Genomic DNA, 17,986 nt, shown 5'->3' with positions numbered 1-17,986 from the left:
GGGTCACTGTGTATCAGTGATGGAGAGGGATCTGTGTGGGTCAGTGTGTATCAGAGATGGAGAGGGAACTGTGTGGGTCAGTGTGTATCAGTGACGGAGCAGAGGGAACTGTGTGGGTCAGTGTGTATCAGTGATGGAGAGGGAACTGTGTGCGTCAGTGTGTACCAGTGATGGAGCAGAGGGAACTGTGTGGGTCAGTGTGTATCAGCGATGGAGAGGGAACTGTGTGGGTCAGTGTGTATCAGTGATGGAGCAGAGAGAACTGTGTGGGTCAGTGTGTATCAGTGATGGAGAGGGAACTGTGTCGGTCAGTGTGTTTCGGTGATGGAGAGGGACCTGTGTGGGTCAGTGTGTATCAGCGATGGAGGGGGAACTGTGTGGGTCAGTGTGTATCAGTGATGGAGAGGGAATTGTGTGGGTCAGTGTGTATCAGTGATGGAGAGGAAACTGTGTGGGTCAGTGTGTATCCGTGATGGAGAGGGAACTGTGTGGGTCAGTGTGTATCGGTGATGGAGAGGGAACTGTGTGGGTCAGTGTGTATCAGTGATGGAGAGGGAACTGTGTGGGTCAGTGTGTATCAGTGATGGAGAGGGAACTGTGTGGGTCCGTGAGTATCAGTGATGGAGAGGGAACTGTGTGGGTCAGTGTGTATCAGTGATGGAGAGGAAACTGTGTGGGTCAGTGTGTATCAGTGATGGAGAGGGAACTGTGTGGGTCAGTGTTTATGTGATGGAGAGGGAACTGTGTGGGCCAGTGTGTATCAGTGATGGAGAGGGAACTGTGTGGGTCAGTGTGTATCAGTAATGGAGAGTGAACTGTGTGGGTCAGTGTGTATCAGTGATGGAGAGGGAACTGTGTGGGTCAGTGTGTATCAGTGATGGAGAGGGAACTGTGTGGGTCAGTGTGTATCAGTGATGGAGAGGGAACTGTGTGGGTCAGTGTGTATCAGAGATGGAGAGGGAAATGTGTGGGTCAGTGTGTATCAGTGACGGAGCAGAGGGAACTGTGTGGGTCAGTGTGTATCAGCGATGGAGAGGGAACTGTGTGGGTCAGTGTGTATCAGTGAAGGAGAGGGAACTGTGTGGGTCATTGTGTATCAGTGATGGAGAGGGAACTGTGTGGGTCAGTGTGTATGTGCTGGAGAGGGAACTGTGTGGGTCAGTGTGTATCAGTGATGGAGAGGGAACTGTGTGGGTCAGTGTGTATCAGTGATGGAGCAGAGGGAACTGTGTGGGTCAGTGTGTACCAGTGATGGAGCAGAGGGAACTGTGTGGGTCAGTGTGTATCAGTGATGGAGAGGGAACTGTGTGGGTCATTGTGTATCAGTGATGGAGCAGAGGGAACTGTGTGGGTCAGTGTGTATCAGTGATGGAGAGGGAACTGTGTGGGTCAGTGTGCATCAGCGATGGAGAGGGAACTGTGTGGGTCAGTGTGTATCAGTGATGGAGAGGGAACTGTGTGGGTCAGTGTGTATCAGTGATGGAGAGGGAACTGTGTGGGTCAGTGTGTATCAGTGATGGAGAGGGAACTGTGTGGGTCAGTGTGTATCAGTGATGGAGAGGGAACTGTGTGGGTCAGTGTGTATCAGTAATGGAGAGGGAACTGTGTGGGTCAGTGTGTATCAGCGATGGAGAGGGAACTGTGTGGGTCAGTGTGTATCAGTAATGGAGAGGGAACTGTGTGGGTCAGTGTGCATCAGTGATGGAGAGGGAACTGTGTGGGTCAGTGTGTATCAGTGATGGAGAGGGAACTGTGTGGGTCAGTGTGTATCAGTGATGGAGAGGGAACTGTGTCGGTCAGTGTGTTTCGGTGATGGAGAGGGACCTGTGTGGGTCAGTGTGTATCAGCGATGGAGGGGGAACTGTGTGGGTCAGTGTGTATCAGTGATGGAGAGGGAACTGTGTCGGTCAGTGTGTTTCGGTGATGGAGAGGGACCTGTGTGGGTCAGTGTGTATCAGCGATGGAGGGGGAACTGTGTGGGTCAGTGTGTATCAGTGATGGAGAGGGAATTGTGTGGGTCATTGTGTATCAGTGATGGAGAGGGAACTGTGTGGGTCAGTGTGTATCAGAGATGGAGAGGGAACTGTGTGGGTCAGTGTGTATCAGTGACGGAGCAGAGGGAACTGTGTGGGTCAGTGTGTATCAGCGATGGAGAGGGAACTGTGTGGGTCAGTGTGTATCAGTGATGGAGAGGGAACTGTGTGGGTCATTGTGTATCAGTGATGGAGAGGGAACTGTGTGGGTCAGTGTGTATGTGCTGGAGAGGGAACTGTGTGGGTCAGTGTGTATCAGTGATGGAGAGGAAACTGTGTGGGTCAGTGTGTATCAGTGATGGAGCAGAGGGAACTGTGTGGGTCAGTGTGTACCAGTGATGGAGCAGAGGGAACTGTGTGGGTCAGTGTGTATCAGTGATGGAGAGGGAACTGTGTGGGTCAGTGTGTATCAGTGATGGAGAGGGAACTGTGTGGGTCAGCGATGGAGAGGGAACTGTGTGGGTCAGTGTTTATCAGTGATGGAGAGGGAACTGTGGGGGTCAGTGTGTATCAGTGATGGAGAGGGAACTGTGTGGGTCAGTGTGTATCAGTGATGGAGAGGGAACTGTGTGGGTCAGTGTGTATCAGTGATGGAGAGGGAACTGTGTGGGTCAGTGTGTATCAGCGATGGAGAGGGAACTGTGTGGGTCAGTGTGTATCAGTGATGGAGAGGGAACTGTGTGGGTCAGTGTGTATCAGTGATGGAGAGGGAACTGCGTGGGTCAGTGTGTATCAGTGATGGAGAGGGAACTGTGTGGGTCAGTGTGTATCAGTGATGGAGCAGAGGGAACTGTGTGCGTCAGTGTGTATCAGTGATGGAGCAGAGGGAACTGTGTGGGTCAGTGTGTATCAGTGATGGAGCAGAGGGAACTGTGTGCGTCAGTGTGTATCAGTGATGGAGAGGGAACTGTGTGGGTCAGTGTGAATCAGTGATGGAGAGGGAACTGTGTGGGTCAGTGTGTATCAATGATGGAGCAGAGGAAACTGTGTGGGTCAGTGTGTATCAGTGATGGAGAGGGAACTGTGTGGGTCAGTATGTATCAGTGATGGAGCAGAGGAAACTGTGTGGGTCAGTGTGTATCAGTTATGGAGAGGGAACTCTGGGTCAGTGTGTATCAGTGATGGAGCAGAGGGAACTGTGTGGGTTAGTGTGTATCAGTGATGGAGAGGGAACTGTGTGGATCAGTGTGTATCAGTGATGGTGAGGGAACTGTGTGGGTCTGTGTGTATCAGTGATGGAGCAGAGGGAACTGTGTGGGTCAGTGTGTATCAGTGATGGAGAGGGAACTGTGTGGGTCAGTGTGTATCAGTGATGGAGAGGGAACTGTGTGGGTCAGTGTGTATCAGTGATGGAGAGGGAACTGTGTGGGTCAGTGTGTATCAGTGATGGAGAGGGAACTGTGTGGGTCAGTGTGTATCAGTGATGGAGCGGGAACTGTGTGGGTCAGTGTGTATCAGTGATGGAGCAGAGGGAACTGTGTGGGTCAGTGTGTATCAGCGATGGAGAGGGAACTGTGTGGGTCAGTGTGTATCAGTGATGGAGCAGAGGGAACTGTGTGGGTCAGTGTGTATCAGTGATGGAGAGGGAACTGTGTCGGTCAGTGTGTTTCGGTGATGGAGAGGGACCTGTGTGGGTCAGTGTGTATCAGCGATGGAGGGGGAACTGTATGGGTCAATGTGTATCAGTGATGGAGAGGGAATTGTGTGGGTCAGTGTGTATCAGTGATGGAGAGGAAACTGTGTGGGTCAGTGTGTATCCGTGATGGAGAGGGAACTGTGTGGGTCAGTGTGTATCGGTGATGGAGAGGGAACTGTGTGGGTCAGTGTGTATCAGTGATGGAGAGGGCTAACTGTGTGGGTCAGTGTGTATCAGTGATGGAGAGGGAACTGTGTGGGTCAGTGAGTATCAGTGATGGAGAGGGAACTGTGTGGGTCAGTGTGTATCAGTGATGGAGAGGAAACTGTGTGGGTCAGTGTGTATCAGTGATGGAGAGGGAACTGTGTGGGTCAGTGTGTATGTGATGGAGAGGGAACTGTGTGGGCCAGTGTGTATCAGTGATGGAGAGGGAACTGTGTGGGTCAGTGTGTATCAGTAATGGAGAGTGAACTGTGTGGGTCAGTGTGTATCAGTGATGGAGAGGGAACTGTGTGGGTCAGTGTGTATCAGTGATGGAGAGGGAACTGTGTGGGTCATTGTGTATCAGTGATGGAGAGGGAACTGTGTGGGTCAGTGTGTATCAGAGATGGAGAGGGAACTGTGTGGGTCAGTGTGTATCAGTGACGGAGCAGAGGGAACTGTGTGGGTCAGTGTGTATCAGCGATGGAGAGGGAACTGTGTGGGTCAGTGTGTATCAGTGATGGAGTGGGAACTGTGTGGGTCATTGTGTATCAGTGATGGAGAGGGAACTGTGTGGGTCAGTGTGTATGTGCTGGAGAGGGAACTGTGTGGGTCAGTGTGTATCAGTGATGGAGAGGAAACTGTGTGGGTCAGTGTGTATCAGTGATGGAGCAGAGGGAACTGTGTGGGTCAGTGTGTACCAGTGATGGAGCAGAGGGAACTGTGTGGGTCAGTGTGTATCAGTGATGGAGAGGGAACTGTGTGGGTCAGTGTGTATCAGTGATGGAGAGGGAACTGTGTGGGTCAGCGATGGAGAGGGAACTGTGTGGGTCAGTGTTTATCAGTGATGGAGAGGGAACTGTGGGGGTCAGTGTGTATCAGTGATGGAGAGGGAACTGTGTGGGTCAGTGTGTATCAGTGATGGAGAGGGAACTGTGTGGGTCAGTGTGTATCAGTGATGGAGAGGGAACTGTGTGGGTCAGTGTGTATCAGCGATGGAGAGGGAACTGTGTGGGTCAGTGTGTATCAGTGATGGAGAGGGAACTGTGTGGGTCAGTGTGTATCAGTGATGGAGAGGGAACTGCGTGGGTCAGTGTGTATCAGTGATGGAGAGGGAACTGTGTGGGTCAGTGTGTATCAGTGATGGAGCAGAGGGAACTGTGTGCGTCAGTGTGTATCAGTGATGGAGCAGAGGGAACTGTGTGGGTCAGTGTGTATCAGTGATGGAGCAGAGGGAACTGTGTGCGTCAGTGTGTATCAGTGATGGAGAGGGAACTGTGTGGGTCAGTGTGAATCAGTGATGGAGAGGGAACTGTGTGGGTCAGTGTGTATCAATGATGGAGCAGAGGAAACTGTGTGGGTCAGTGTGTATCAGTGATGGAGAGGGAACTGTGTGGGTCAGTATGTATCAGTGATGGAGCAGAGGAAACTGTGTGGGTCAGTGTGTATCAGTTATGGAGAGGGAACTCTGGGTCAGTGTGTATCAGTGATGGAGCAGAGGGAACTGTGTGGGTTAGTGTGTATCAGTGATGGAGAGGGAACTGTGTGGATCAGTGTGTATCAGTGATGGAGAGGGAACTGTGTGGGTCTGTGTGTATCAGTGATGGAGCAGAGGGAACTGTGTAGTTCAGTGTGTATCAGTGATGGAGAGGGAACTGTGTGGGTCAGTGTGTATCAGTGATGGAGAGGGAACTGTGTGGGTCAGTGTGTATCAGTGATGGAGAGGGAACTGTGTGGGTCAGTGTGTATCAGTGATGGAGAGGGAACTGTGTGGGTCAGTGTGTATCAGTGATGGAGCGGGAACTGTGTGGGTCAGTGTGTATCAGTGATGGAGAGGGAACTGTGTGGATCAGTGTGTATCAGTGATGGTGAGGGAACTGTGTGGGTCAGTGTGTATCAGTGATGGAGAGGGAACTGTGTGCGTCAGTGTGTATCAGTGATGGAGAGGGAACTGTGTGGGTCAGTGTGTATCAGTGATGGAGAGGGAAACTGTGTGGGTCAGTGTGTATCAGTGATGGAGAGGGAACTGTGTGGGTCAGTGTGTATCAGTGATGGAGAGGGAACTGTGTGCGTCAGTGTGTATCAGTGATGGAGAGGGAAATGTGTGGGTCAGTGTGTATCAGTGATGGAGCAGAGGGAACTGTGTGGGTCAGTATGTATCAGTGATGGAGAGGGAACTGTGTGGGTCAGTGTGTATCAGTGAAGGAGAGGGAACTGTGTGGGTCAGTGTGTATCAGTGATGGAGAGGGAAACTGTGTGGGTCAGTGTGTATCAGTGATGGAGAGGGAACTGTGTGGGTCAGTGTGTATCAGCGATGGAGAGGGAACTGTGTGGGTCAGTGTGTATCAGTGATGGAGAGGGAACTGTGTGGGTCAGTGTGTATCAGTGATGGAGAGGGAACTGTGTGGGTCAGTGTGTATCAGTGATGGAGAGGGAACTGTGTGGATCATTGTGTATCAGAGATGGAGAGGTAACTGTGTGGGTCAGTGTGTATCAGTGATGGAGAGGGAACTGGGAGGGTCAGTGTGTATCAGTGATGGAGAGGGAACTGTGGGGGTCAGTGTGTATCAGTGATGGAGCAGAGGGAATGTGTGGGTCAGTGTGTATCAGTGATGGAGAGGGAACTGTGTGGGTCAGTGTGTATCAGTGATGGAGAGCGCATGTGTGGGTCAGTGTGTATCAGTGATGGAGAGGGAACTGTGTGGGTCAGTGTGTATCAGTGATGGAGAGGGAACTGTGTGGGTCAGTGTGTATCAGTGATGGAGAGGGAACTGTGTGGGTCAGTGTGTATCAGTGATGGAGAGGGAATGTGTGGGTCAGTGTGTATCAGTGATGGAGAGGGAACTGTGTGGGTCAGTGTGTATCAGTGATGGAGAGGGCATGTGTGGGTCAGTGTGTATCAGTGATGGAGAGGGAACTGTATGGGTCAGTGTGTATCAGTGATGGAGAGGGAACTGTGTGGGTCAGTGTGTATCAGTGATGGAGAGGGCATGTGTGGGTCAGTGTGTATCAGTGATGGAGAGGGAACTGTGTGGGTCAGTGTGTATCAGTGATGGAGAGGGAACTGTGTGCGTCAGTGTGTATCAGTGATGGAGAGGAAACTGTGTGGGTCAGTGTGTATCAGTGATGGAGAGGGAACTGTGTGGGTCAGTGTGTATCAGTGATGGAGAGGGAACTGTGTGGGTCAGTGTGTATCAGTGATGGAGAGGGAACTGTGTGGGTCAGTGTGTATCAGTGATGGAGAGGGAACTGTGTGGGTCAGTGTGTATCAGTGATGGAGAGGGAACTGTGTGGGTCAGTGTGTATCAGTGATGGAGCAGAGGGAACTGTGTGGGTCAGTGTGTATCAGTGATGGAGAGGGAACTGTGTGGGTCAGTGAGTATCAGTGATGGAGAGGGAACTGTGTGGGTCAGTGTGGATCAGTGATGGAGAGGGAATTGTGTGGGTCAGTGTGTATCAGTGATGGAGCAGAGGGAACTGTGTGGGTCAGTGTATATCAGTGATGGAGAGGGAACTGTGTGGGTCAGTGTGTATCAGTGATGGAGCAGAGGGAATGTATCGGTCAGTGTGTATCAGTGATGGAGAGGGAACTGTGTGGGTCAGTGTGTATCAGTGATGGAGAGGGAACTGTGTGGGTCAGTGTGTATCAGAAATGGAGAGGGAACTGTGTGGGTCAGTGTGTATCAGTGACGGAGCAGAGGGAACTGTGTGGGTCAGTGTGTATCAGTGATGGAGAGGGAACTGTGTGGGTCAGTGTGTATGAGTGATGGAGAGGGAACTGTGTGGGTCAGTGTGTATCAGTGATGGAGAGGGAACTGTGTGGGTCAGTGTGTATGTGATGGAGAGGGAACTGGGTGGGTCAGTGTGTATCAGTGATGGAGAGGGAACAGTGTGGTTCAGTGTGTATCAGTGATGGAGCAGAGGGAACTGTGTGGGTCAGTGTGTACCAGTGATGGAGCAGAGGGAACTGTGTGGGTCAGTGTGTATCAGTGATGGAGAGGGAACTGTGTGGGTCAGTGTGTATCAGTGATGGAGAGGGAACTGTGTGGGTCAGTGTGTATCAGCGATGGAGAGGGAACTGTGTGGGTCAGTGTGTATCAGTGATGGAGAGGGAACTGTGGGGGTCAGTGTGTATCAGTGATGGAGCAGAGGGAACTGTGTGGGTCAGTGTGTATCAGTGATGGAGAGGGAACTGTGTGGGTCAGTGTGTATCAGCGATGGAGAGGGAACTGTGTGGGTCAGTGTGTATCAGCGATGGAGAGGGAACTGTGTGGGCCAGTGTGTATCAGTGATGGAGCAGAGGGAACTGTGTGGGTCAGTGTGTATCAGTGATGGAGAGGGAACTGTGTGGGTCAGTGTGTATCGGTGATGGAGAGGGACCTGTGTGGATCAGTGTGTATCAGCGATGGAGGGGGAACTGTGTGGGTCAGTGCGTATCAGTGATGGAGAGGGAACTGTGTGGGTCAGTGTGTATCAGCGATGGAGACGGAACTGTGTGGGTCAGTGTGTATCAGTGATGGAGCAGAGGGAACTGTGTGGGTCAGTGTGTATCAGTGATGGAGAGGGAACTGTGTGGGTCAGTGTGTATCAGTGATGGAGAGGGAACTGTGTGGGTCAGTGTGTATCAGCGATGGAGAGGGAACTGTGTGGGTCAGTGTGTATCAGTGATGGAGAGGGAACTGTGGGGGTCAGTGTGTATCAGTGATGGAGCAGAGGGAACTGTGTGGGTCAGTGTGTATCAGTGATGGAGAGGGAACTGTGTGGGTCAGTGTGTATCAGTGATGGAGAGGGAACTGTGTGGGTCAGTGTGTATCAGCGATGGAGAGGGAACTGTGTGGGTCAGTGTGTATCAGTGATGGAGAGGGAACTGTGTGGGTCAGTGTGTATCAGTGATGGAGCAGAGGGAACTGTGTGGGTCAGTGTGTATCAGTGATGGAGAGGGAACTGTGTCGGTCAGTGTGTTTCGGTGATGGAGAGGGACCTGTGTGGGTCAGTGTGTATCAGCGATGGAGGGGGTACTGTGTGGGTCAGTGTGTATCAGTGATGGAGAGGGAATTGTGTGGGTCAGTGTGTATCAGTGATGGAGAGGAAACTGTGTGGGTCAGTGTGTATCGGTGATGGAGAGGGAACTGTGTGGGTCAGTGTGTATCGGTGATGGAGAGGGAACTGTGTGCGTCAGTGTGTATCAGTGATGGAGAGGGAACTGTGTGGGTCAGTGTGTATCAGTGATGGAGAGGGAACTGTGTGGGTCAGTGAGTATCAGTGATGGAGAGGGAACTGTGTGGGTCAGTGTGTATCAGTGATGGAGAGGGAACTGTGTGGGTCAGTGTGTATCAGTGATGGAGAGGGAACTGTGTGGGTCAGTGTGTATGTGATGGAGAGGGAACTGTGTGGGTCAGTGTGTACCAGTAATGGAGAGGGAACTGTGTGGGTCAGTGTGTATCAGTAATGGAGAGTGAACTGTGTGGGTCAGTGTGTATCAGTGATGGAGAGGGAACTGTGTGGGTCAGTGTGTATCAGTGATGGAGAGGGAACTGTGTGGGTCACTGTGTATCAGTGATGGAGAGGGATCTGTGTGGGTCAGTGTGTATCAGAGATGGAGAGGGAACTGTGTGGGTCAGTGTGTATCAGTGACGGAGCAGAGGGAACTGTGTGGGTCAGTGTGTATCAGTGATGGAGAGGGAACTGTGTGCGTCAGTGTGTACCAGTGATGGAGCAGAGGGAACTGTGTGGGTCAGTGTGTATCAGCGATGGAGAGGGAACTGTGTGGGTCAGTGTGTATCAGTGATGGAGCAGAGAGAACTGTGTGGGTCAGTGTGTATCAGTGATGGAGAGGGAACTGTGTCGGTCAGTGTGTTTCGGTGATGGAGAGGGACCTGTGTGGGTCAGTGTGTATCAGCGATGGAGGGGGAACTGTGTGGGTCAGTGTGTATCAGTGATGGAGAGGGAATTGTGTGGGTCAGTGTGTATCAGTGATGGAGAGGAAACTGTGTGGGTCAGTGTGTATCCGTGATGGAGAGGGAACTGTGTGGGTCAGTGTGTATCGGTGATGGAGAGGGAACTGTGCGGGTCAGTGTGTATCAGTGATGGAGAGGGAACTGTGTGGGTCAGTGTGTATCAGTGATGGAGAGGGAACTGTGTGGGTCCGTGAGTATCAGTGATGGAGAGGGAACTGTGTGGGTCAGTGTGTATCAGTGATGGAGAGGAAACTGTGTGGGTCAGTGTGTATCAGTGATGGAGAGGGAACTGTGTGGGTCAGTGTTTATGTGATGGAGAGGGAACTGTGTGGGCCAGTGTGTATCAGTGATGGAGAGGGAACTGTGTGGGTCAGTGTGTATCAGTAATGGAGAGTGAACTGTGTGGGTCAGTGTGTATCAGTGATGGAGAGGGAACTGTGTGGGTCAGTGTGTATCAGTGATGGAGAGGGAACTGTGTGGGTCAGTGTGTATCAGTGATGGAGAGGGAACTGTGTGGGTCAGTGTGTATCAGAGATGGAGAGGGAAATGTGTGGGTCAGTGTGTATCAGTGACGGAGCAGAGGGAACTGTGTGGGTCAGTGTGTATCAGCGATGGAGAGGGAACTGTGTGGGTCAGTGTGTATCAGTGAAGGAGAGGGAACTGTGTGGGTCATTGTGTATCAGTGATGGAGAGGGAACTGTGTGGGTCAGTGTGTATGTGCTGGAGAGGGAACTGTGTGGGTCAGTGTGTATCAGTGATGGAGAGGGAACTGTGTGGGTCAGTGTGTATCAGTGATGGAGCAGAGGGAACTGTGTGGGTCAGTGTGTACCAGTGATGGAGCAGAGGGAACTGTGTGGGTCAGTGTGTATCAGTGATGGAGAGGGAACTGTGTGGGTCATTGTGTATCAGTGATGGAGCAGAGGGAACTGTGTGGGTCAGTGTGTATCAGTGATAGAGAGGGAACTGTGTGGGTCAGTGTGCATCAGCGATGGAGAGGGAACTGTGTGGGTCAGTGTGTATCAGTGATGGAGAGGGAACTGTGTGGGTCAGTGTGTATCAGTGATGGAGAGGGAACTGTGTGGGTCAGTGTGTATCAGTGATGGAGAGGGAACTGTGTGGGTCAGTGTGTATCAGTGATGGAGAGGGAACTGTGTGGGTCAGTGTGTATCAGTAATGGAGAGGGAACTGTGTGGGTCAGTGTGTATCAGCGATGGAGAGGGAACTGTGTGGGTCAGTGTGTATCAGTAATGGAGAGGGAACTGTGTGGGTCAGTGTGTATCAGCGATGGAGAGGGAACTGTGTGGGTCAGTGTGTATCAGTAATGGAGAGGGAACTGTGTGGGTCAGTGTGCATCAGTGATGGAGAGGGAACTGTGTGGGTCAGTGTGTATCAGTGATGGAGAGGGAACTGTGTGGGTCAGTGTGTATCAGTGATGGAGAGGGAACTGTGTCGGTCAGTGTGTTTCGGTGATGGAGAGGGACCTGTGTGGGTCAGTGTGTATCAGCGATGGAGGGGGAACTGTGTGGGTCAGTGTGTATCAGTGATGGAGAGGGAATTGTGTGGGTCATTGTGTATCAGTAATGGAGAGGGAACTGTGTGGGTCAGTGTGTATCAGAGATGGAGAGGGAACTGTGTGGGTCAGTGTGTATCAGTGACGGAGCAGAGGGAACTGTGTGGGTCAGTGTGTATCAGCGATGGAGAGGGAACTGTGTGGGTCAGTGTGTATCAGTGATGGAGAGGGAACTGTGTGGGTCATTGTGTATCAGTGATGGAGAGGGAACTGTGTGGGTCAGTGTGTATGTGCTGGAGAGGGAACTGTGTGGGTCAGTGTGTATCAGTGATGGAGAGGAAACTGTGTGGGTCAGTGTGTATCAGTGATGGAGCAGAGGGAACTGTGTGGGTCAGTGTGTACCAGTGATGGAGCAGAGGGAACTGTGTGGGTCAGTGTGTATCAGTGATGGAGAGGGAACTGTGTGGGTCAGTGTGTATCAGTGATGGAGAGGGAACTGTGTGGGTCAGCGATGGAGAGGGAACTGTGTGGGTCAGTGTTTATCAGTGATGGAGAGGGAACTGTGGGGGTCAGTGTGTATCAGTGATGGAGAGGGAACTGTGTGGGTCAGTGTGTATCAGTGATGGAGAGGGAACTGTGTGGGTCAGTGTGTATCAGTGATGGAGAGGGAACTGGGTGGGTCAGTGTGTATCAGCGATGGAGAGGGAACTGTGTGGGTCAGTGTGTATCAGTGATGGAGAGGGAACTGTGTGGGTCAGTGTGTATCAGTGATGGAGAGGGAACTGCGTGGGTCAGTGTGTATCAGTGATGGAGAGGGAACTGTGTGGGTCAGTGTGTATCAGTGATGGAGCAGAGGGAACTGTGTGCGTCAGTGTGTATCAGTGATGGAGCAGAGGGAACTGTGTGGGTCAGTGTGTATCAGTGATGGAGCAGAGGGAACTGTGTGCGTCAGTGTGTATCAGTGATGGAGAGGGAACTGTGTGGGTCAGTGTGAATCAGTGATGGAGAGGGAACTGTGTGGGTCAGTGTGTATCAATGATGGAGCAGAGGAAACTGTGTGGGTCAGTGTGTATCAGTGATGGAGAGGGAACTGTGTGGGTCAGTATGTATCAGTGATGGAGCAGAGGAAACTGTGTGGGTCAGTGTGTATCAGTTATGGAGAGGGAACTCTGGGTCAGTGTGTATCAGTGATGGAGCAGAGGGAACTGTGTGGGTTAGTGTGTATCAGTGATGGAGAGGGAACTGTGTGGATCAGTGTGTATCAGTGATGGAGAGGGAACTGTGTGGGTCTGTGTGTATCAGTGATGGAGCAGAGGGAACTGTGTAGTTCAGTGTGTATCAGTGATGGAGAGGGAACTGTGTGGGTCAGTGTGTATCAGTGATGGAGAGGGAACTGTGTGGGTCAGTGTGTATCAGTGATGGAGAGGGAACTGTGTGGGTCAGTGTGTATCAGTGATGGAGAGGGAACTGTGTGGGTCAGTGTGTATCAGTGATGGAGCGGGAACTGTGTGGGTCAGTGTGTATCAGTGATGGAGCAGAGGGAACTGTGTGGGTCAGTGTGTATCAGCGATGGAGAGGGAACTGTGTGGGTCAGTGTGTATCAGTGATGGAGCAGAGGGAACTGTGTGGGTCAGTGTGTATCAGTGATGGAGAGGGAACTGTGTCGGTCAGTGTGTTTCGGTGATGGAGAGGGACCTGTGTGGGTCAGTGTGTATCAGCGATGGAGGGGGAACTGTATGGGTCAATGTGTATCAGTGATGGAGAGGGAATTGTGTGGGTCAGTGTGTATCAGTGATGGAGAGGAAACTGTGTGGGTCAGTGTGTATCCGTGATGGAGAGGGAACTGTGTGGGTCAGTGTGTATCGGTGATGGAGAGGGAACTGTGTGGGTCAGTGTGTATCAGTGATGGAGAGGGCTAACTGTGTGGGTCAGTGTGTATCAGTGATGGAGAGGGAACTGTGTGGGTCAGTGAGTATCAGTGATGGAGAGGGAACTGTGTGGGTCAGTGTGTATCAGTGATGGAGAGGAAACTGTGTGGGTCAGTGTGTATCAGTGATGGAGAGGGAACTGTGTGGGTCAGTGTGTATGTGATGGAGAGGGAACTGTGTGGGCCAGTGTGTATCAGTGATGGAGAGGGAACTGTGTGGGTCAGTGTGTATCAGTAATGGAGAGTGAACTGTGTGGGTCAGTGTGTATCAGTGATGGAGAGGGAACTGTGTGGGTCAGTGTGTATCAGTGATGGAGAGGGAACTGTGTGGGTCATTGTGTATCAGTGATGGAGAGGGAACTGTGTGGGTCAGTGTGTATCAGAGATGGAGAGGGAACTGTGTGGGTCAGTGTGTATCAGTGACGGAGCAGAGGGAACTGTGTGGGTCAGTGTGTATCAGCGATGGAGAGGGATCTGTGTGGGTCAGTGTGTATCAGTGATGGAGAGGGAACTGTGTGGGTCATTGTGTATCAGTGATGGAGAGGGAACTGTGTGGGTCAGTGTGTATGTGCTGGAGAGGGAACTGTGTGGGTCAGTGTGTATCAGTGATGGAGAGGAAACTGTGTGGGTCAGTGTGTATCAGTGATGGAGCAGAGGGAACTGTGTGGGTCAGTGTGTACCAGTGATGGAGCAGAGGGAACTGTGTGGGTCAGTGTGTATCAGTGATGGAGAGGGAACTGTGTGGGTCAGTGTGTATCAGTGATGGAGAGGGAACTGTGTGGGTCAGCGATGGAGAGGGAACTGTGTGGGTCAGTGTTTATCAGTGATGGAGAGGGAACTGTGGGGGTCAGTGTGTATCAGTGATGGAGAGGGAACTGTGTGGGTCAGTGTGTATCAGTGATGGAGAGGGAACTGTGTGGGTCAGTGTGTATCAGTGATGGAGAGGGAACTGTGTGGGTCAGTGTGTATCAGCGATGGAGAGGGAACTGTGTGGGTCAGTGTGTATCAGTGATGGAGAGGGAACTGTGTGGGTCAGTGTGTATCAGTGATGGAGAGGGAACTGCGTGGGTCAGTGTGTATCAGTGATGGAGAGGGAACTGTGTGGGTCAGTGTGTATCAGTGATGGAGCAGAGGGAACTGTGTGCGTCAGTGTGTATCAGTGATGGAGCAGAGGGAACTGTGTGGGTCAGTGTGTATCAGTGATGGAGCAGAGGGAACTGTGTGCGTCAGTGTGTATCAGTGATGGAGAGGGAACTGTGTGGGTCAGTGTGAATCAGTGATGGAGAGGGAACTGTGTGGGTCAGTGTGTATCAATGATGGAGCAGAGTAAACTGTGTGGGTCAGTGTGTATCAGTGATGGAGAGGGAACTGTGTGGGTCAGTATGTATCAGTGATGGAGCAGAGGAAACTGTGTGGGTCAGTGTGTATCAGTTATGGAGAGGGAACTCTGGGTCAGTGTGTATCAGTGATGGAGCAGAGGGAACTGTGTGGGTTAGTGTGTATCAGTGATGGAGAGGGAACTGTGTGGATCAGTGTGTATCAGTGATGGAGAGGGAACTGTGTGGGTCTGTGTGTATCAGTGATGGAGCAGAGGGAACTGTGTAGTTCAGTGTGTATCAGTGATGGAGAGGGAACTGTGTGGGTCAGTGTGTATCAGTGATGGAGAGGGAACTGTGTGGGTCAGTGTGTATCAGTGATGGAGAGGGAACTGTGTGGGTCAGTGTGTATCAGTGATGGAGAGGGAACTGTGTGGGTCAGTGTGTATCAGTGATGGAGCGGGAACTGTGTGGGTCAGTGTGTATCAGTGATGGAGAGGGAACTGTGTGGATCAGTGTGTATCAGTGATGGTGAGGGAACTGTGTGGGTCAGTGTGTATCAGTGATGGAGAGGGAACTGTGTGGGTCAGTGTGTATCAGTGATGGAGAGGGAACTGTGTGGGTCAATGTGTATCAGTGATGGAGAGGGAACTGTGTGGGTCAGTGTGTATCAGTGATGGAGCAGAGGGAACTGTGTGGGTCAGTGTGTATCAGTGATGGAGAGGGAACTGTGTGGGTCAGTGTGTATCAGTGATGGAGAGGGAACTGTGTGGGTCAGTGTGTATCAGTAATGGAGAGGGAACTGTGTGGGTCAGTGTGTATCAGTGATGGAGAGGGAACTGTGTGGGTCAGTGTGTATCAGTGATGGAGAGGGAACTGTGTGGATCAGTGTGTATCAGTGATGGAGAGGGAACTGTGTGGATCAGTGTGTATCAGTGATGGAGCGGGAACTGTGTGGGTGAGTGTGTATCAGTGATGGAGTGGGAACTGTGTGGGTCAGTGTGTATCAGTGATGGAGAGGGAACTGTGTGGGTCAGTGTGTATCAGTGATGGAGAGGGAACTGTGTGGGTCAGTGTGTATCAGTGATGGAGAGGGAACTGCGTGGGTCAGTGTGTATCAGTGATGAAGAGGGAACTGGGTGGGTCAGTGTGTATCAGTGATGGAGAGGGAACTGTGTGGGTCAGTGTGTATCAGTGATGGAGCAGAGGGAACTGTGTGCGTCAGTGTGTATCAGTGATGGAGCAGAGGGAACTGTGTGGGTCAGTGTGTATCAGTGATGGAGCAGAGGGAACTGTGTGCGTCAGTGTGTATCAGTGATGGAGAGGGAACTGTGTGGGTCAGTGTGAATCAGTGATGGAGAGGGAACTGTGTGGGTCAGTGTGTATCAATGATGGAGCAGAGGAAACTGTGTGGGTCAGTGTGTATCAGTGATGGAGAGGGAACTGTGTGGGTCAGTATGTATCAGTGATGGAGCAGAGGAAACTGTGTGGGTCAGTGTGTATCAGTGATGGAGAGGGAACTCTGGGTCAGTGTGTATCAGTGATGGAGCAGAGGGAACTGTGTGGGTCAGTGTGTATCAGTGATGGAGAGGGAACTGTGTGGGTCAGTGTGTATCAGTGATGGAGCAGAGGGAACTGTGTGGTTCAGTGTGTATCAGTGATGGAGAGGGAACTGTGTGGGTCAGTGTGTATCAGTGATGGAGAGGGAACTGTGTGGGTCAGTGTGTATCAGTGATGGAGAGGGAACTGTGTGGGTCAGTGTGTATCAGTGATGGAGAGGGAACTGTGTGGGTCAGTGTGTATCAGTGATGGAGCGGGAACTGTGTGGGTCAGTGTGTATCAGTGATGGAGAGGGAACTGTGTGGATCAGTGTGTATCAGTGATGGAGAGGGAACTGTGTGGGTCAGTGTGTATCAGTGATGGAGAGGGAACTGTGTGGGTCAGTGTGTATCAGTGATGGAGAGGGAACTGTGTGGGTCAATGTGTATCAGTGATGGAGAGGGAACTGTGTGGGTCAGTGTGTATCAGTGATGGAGCAGAGGGAACTGTGTGGGTCAGTGTGTATCAGTGATGGAGAGGGAACGGTGTGGGTCAGTGTGTATCAGTGATGGAGAGGGAACTGTGTGGGTCAGTGTGTATCAGTGATGAAATGAAATGAAATGAAAATCGCTTGTAGTCACAAGTAGGCTTCAAATGAAGTTACTGTGAAAAGCCCCTAGTCGCCACATTCCGGCGCATGTTCGGGGAGGCTGTCACGGGAATCGAACCGTGCTGCTGGCCTTACTTGTTCTGCTTTTTTTTTTTGGCAGCACGGTAGCATTGTGGATAGCCCAACTGCTGCACAGCTCCAGGGTCCCAGGTTCGATTCCGGCTTGGGTCACTGTCTGTGCGGAGTCTGCACATCCTCCCCGTGTGTGCGTGGGTTTCCTCCGCGTGCTCCGGTTTCCTCCCACAGTCCAAAGATGTGCAGGTTAGGTGGATTGGCCATGATAAATTGCCCTTAGAGTCCCAAATTGCCCTTAGTGTTGGGTGGGGTTACTGGGTTATGGGGATAGGGTGGAGGTGTCGACCTTGGGTGGGGTGCTCTTTCCAAGAGCCGGTGCAGACTCGATGGGCCGAATGGGCTCCTTCTGCACTGTAAATTCTATGAAAACTATGTGCTGAGAGGATGTTTCCTCCCTTGGGAAATGTTGGACTGGGGGGCACATCTTAAAGATAATGTCCCCCCCCCCCGCCCCTGCAAACCCCACTCACGCTCCCTTTGAGGAGGAATTCCTTCTCTCAAAGGATCATTGGTCTTTGGAATTCTCTTCCCTGAAGAGCTGTGAAAGTTGGGCCAATTAATATATTCAAAGCTGAGCCAAACAGATTTCCGGTCGCCAAGGGAGTTTTGGGTTATGGGGGAGGCAGACGAGAAATTGGTGTTCAGGCCACAATCAAATCAGCCATGACCTTAATGAATGCCAAAGCAGGATCTGTGGGCTAAATAATCTATTCCTGCTCCTATTTCTAATTATCTTATCTTATAATATTATTATACCTTCTGAAATTAAGAATTTGTTCGATTTGGCTTTGAATAAGCTCAAAATCGACATGCCAAAGGATGTCTCTCAGAAACAAAAAAAGGTTTTCTGCCTTCATATATACCTTTTAAATTCTAGAATATTCATTATGATTCGATCTTTGATGCTGTGGAACACGAAGACCTCGACGCGGTTCAACGGATACTGGACCAAGCAGGCACCCAGGACGATCTGAACGAGGTTACCAGCAATGGACTGGTGCCTCTGGATATCGCTGTCCTGACCAATAATATCTCAATGGCGAGCCTCTTAATGAATGCCGGCGCCAGGGATAACCATCAGTGTGAGTACTGACTGCCGGAGGCTTCACTGCGATTATCTTG

At 51.4% G+C, this 17,986-nt stretch overlaps 1 protein-coding gene across 5 annotated transcripts in view; it reads left to right on the top strand.

Annotated features, from left to right (window-relative positions):
• LOC140403839 (ankyrin repeat and fibronectin type-III domain-containing protein 1-like) overlaps window positions 1-17,986 on the top strand; it is a 453,883-nt gene that overhangs the window by 214,648 nt on the left and 221,249 nt on the right. For all 5 annotated transcript variants that reach the window (XM_072492020.1, XM_072492021.1, XM_072492017.1 and 2 more), the window contains one exon: window positions 17,742-17,946. In XM_072492020.1, the coding sequence (XP_072348121.1) occupies window positions 17,742-17,946 (205 nt within the window). The remainder of the gene's footprint in view (window positions 1-17,741; window positions 17,947-17,986) is intronic.

Source organism: Scyliorhinus torazame, chromosome 29, assembly GCF_047496885.1.
Source record: "Scyliorhinus torazame isolate Kashiwa2021f chromosome 29, sScyTor2.1, whole genome shotgun sequence".
Classification (NCBI taxonomy): Eukaryota; Metazoa; Chordata; class Chondrichthyes; order Carcharhiniformes; family Scyliorhinidae; genus Scyliorhinus; species Scyliorhinus torazame.
Note: the sequence above shows the minus strand (reverse complement) of the source record. Positions and strands in the feature narration are given on the sequence as shown.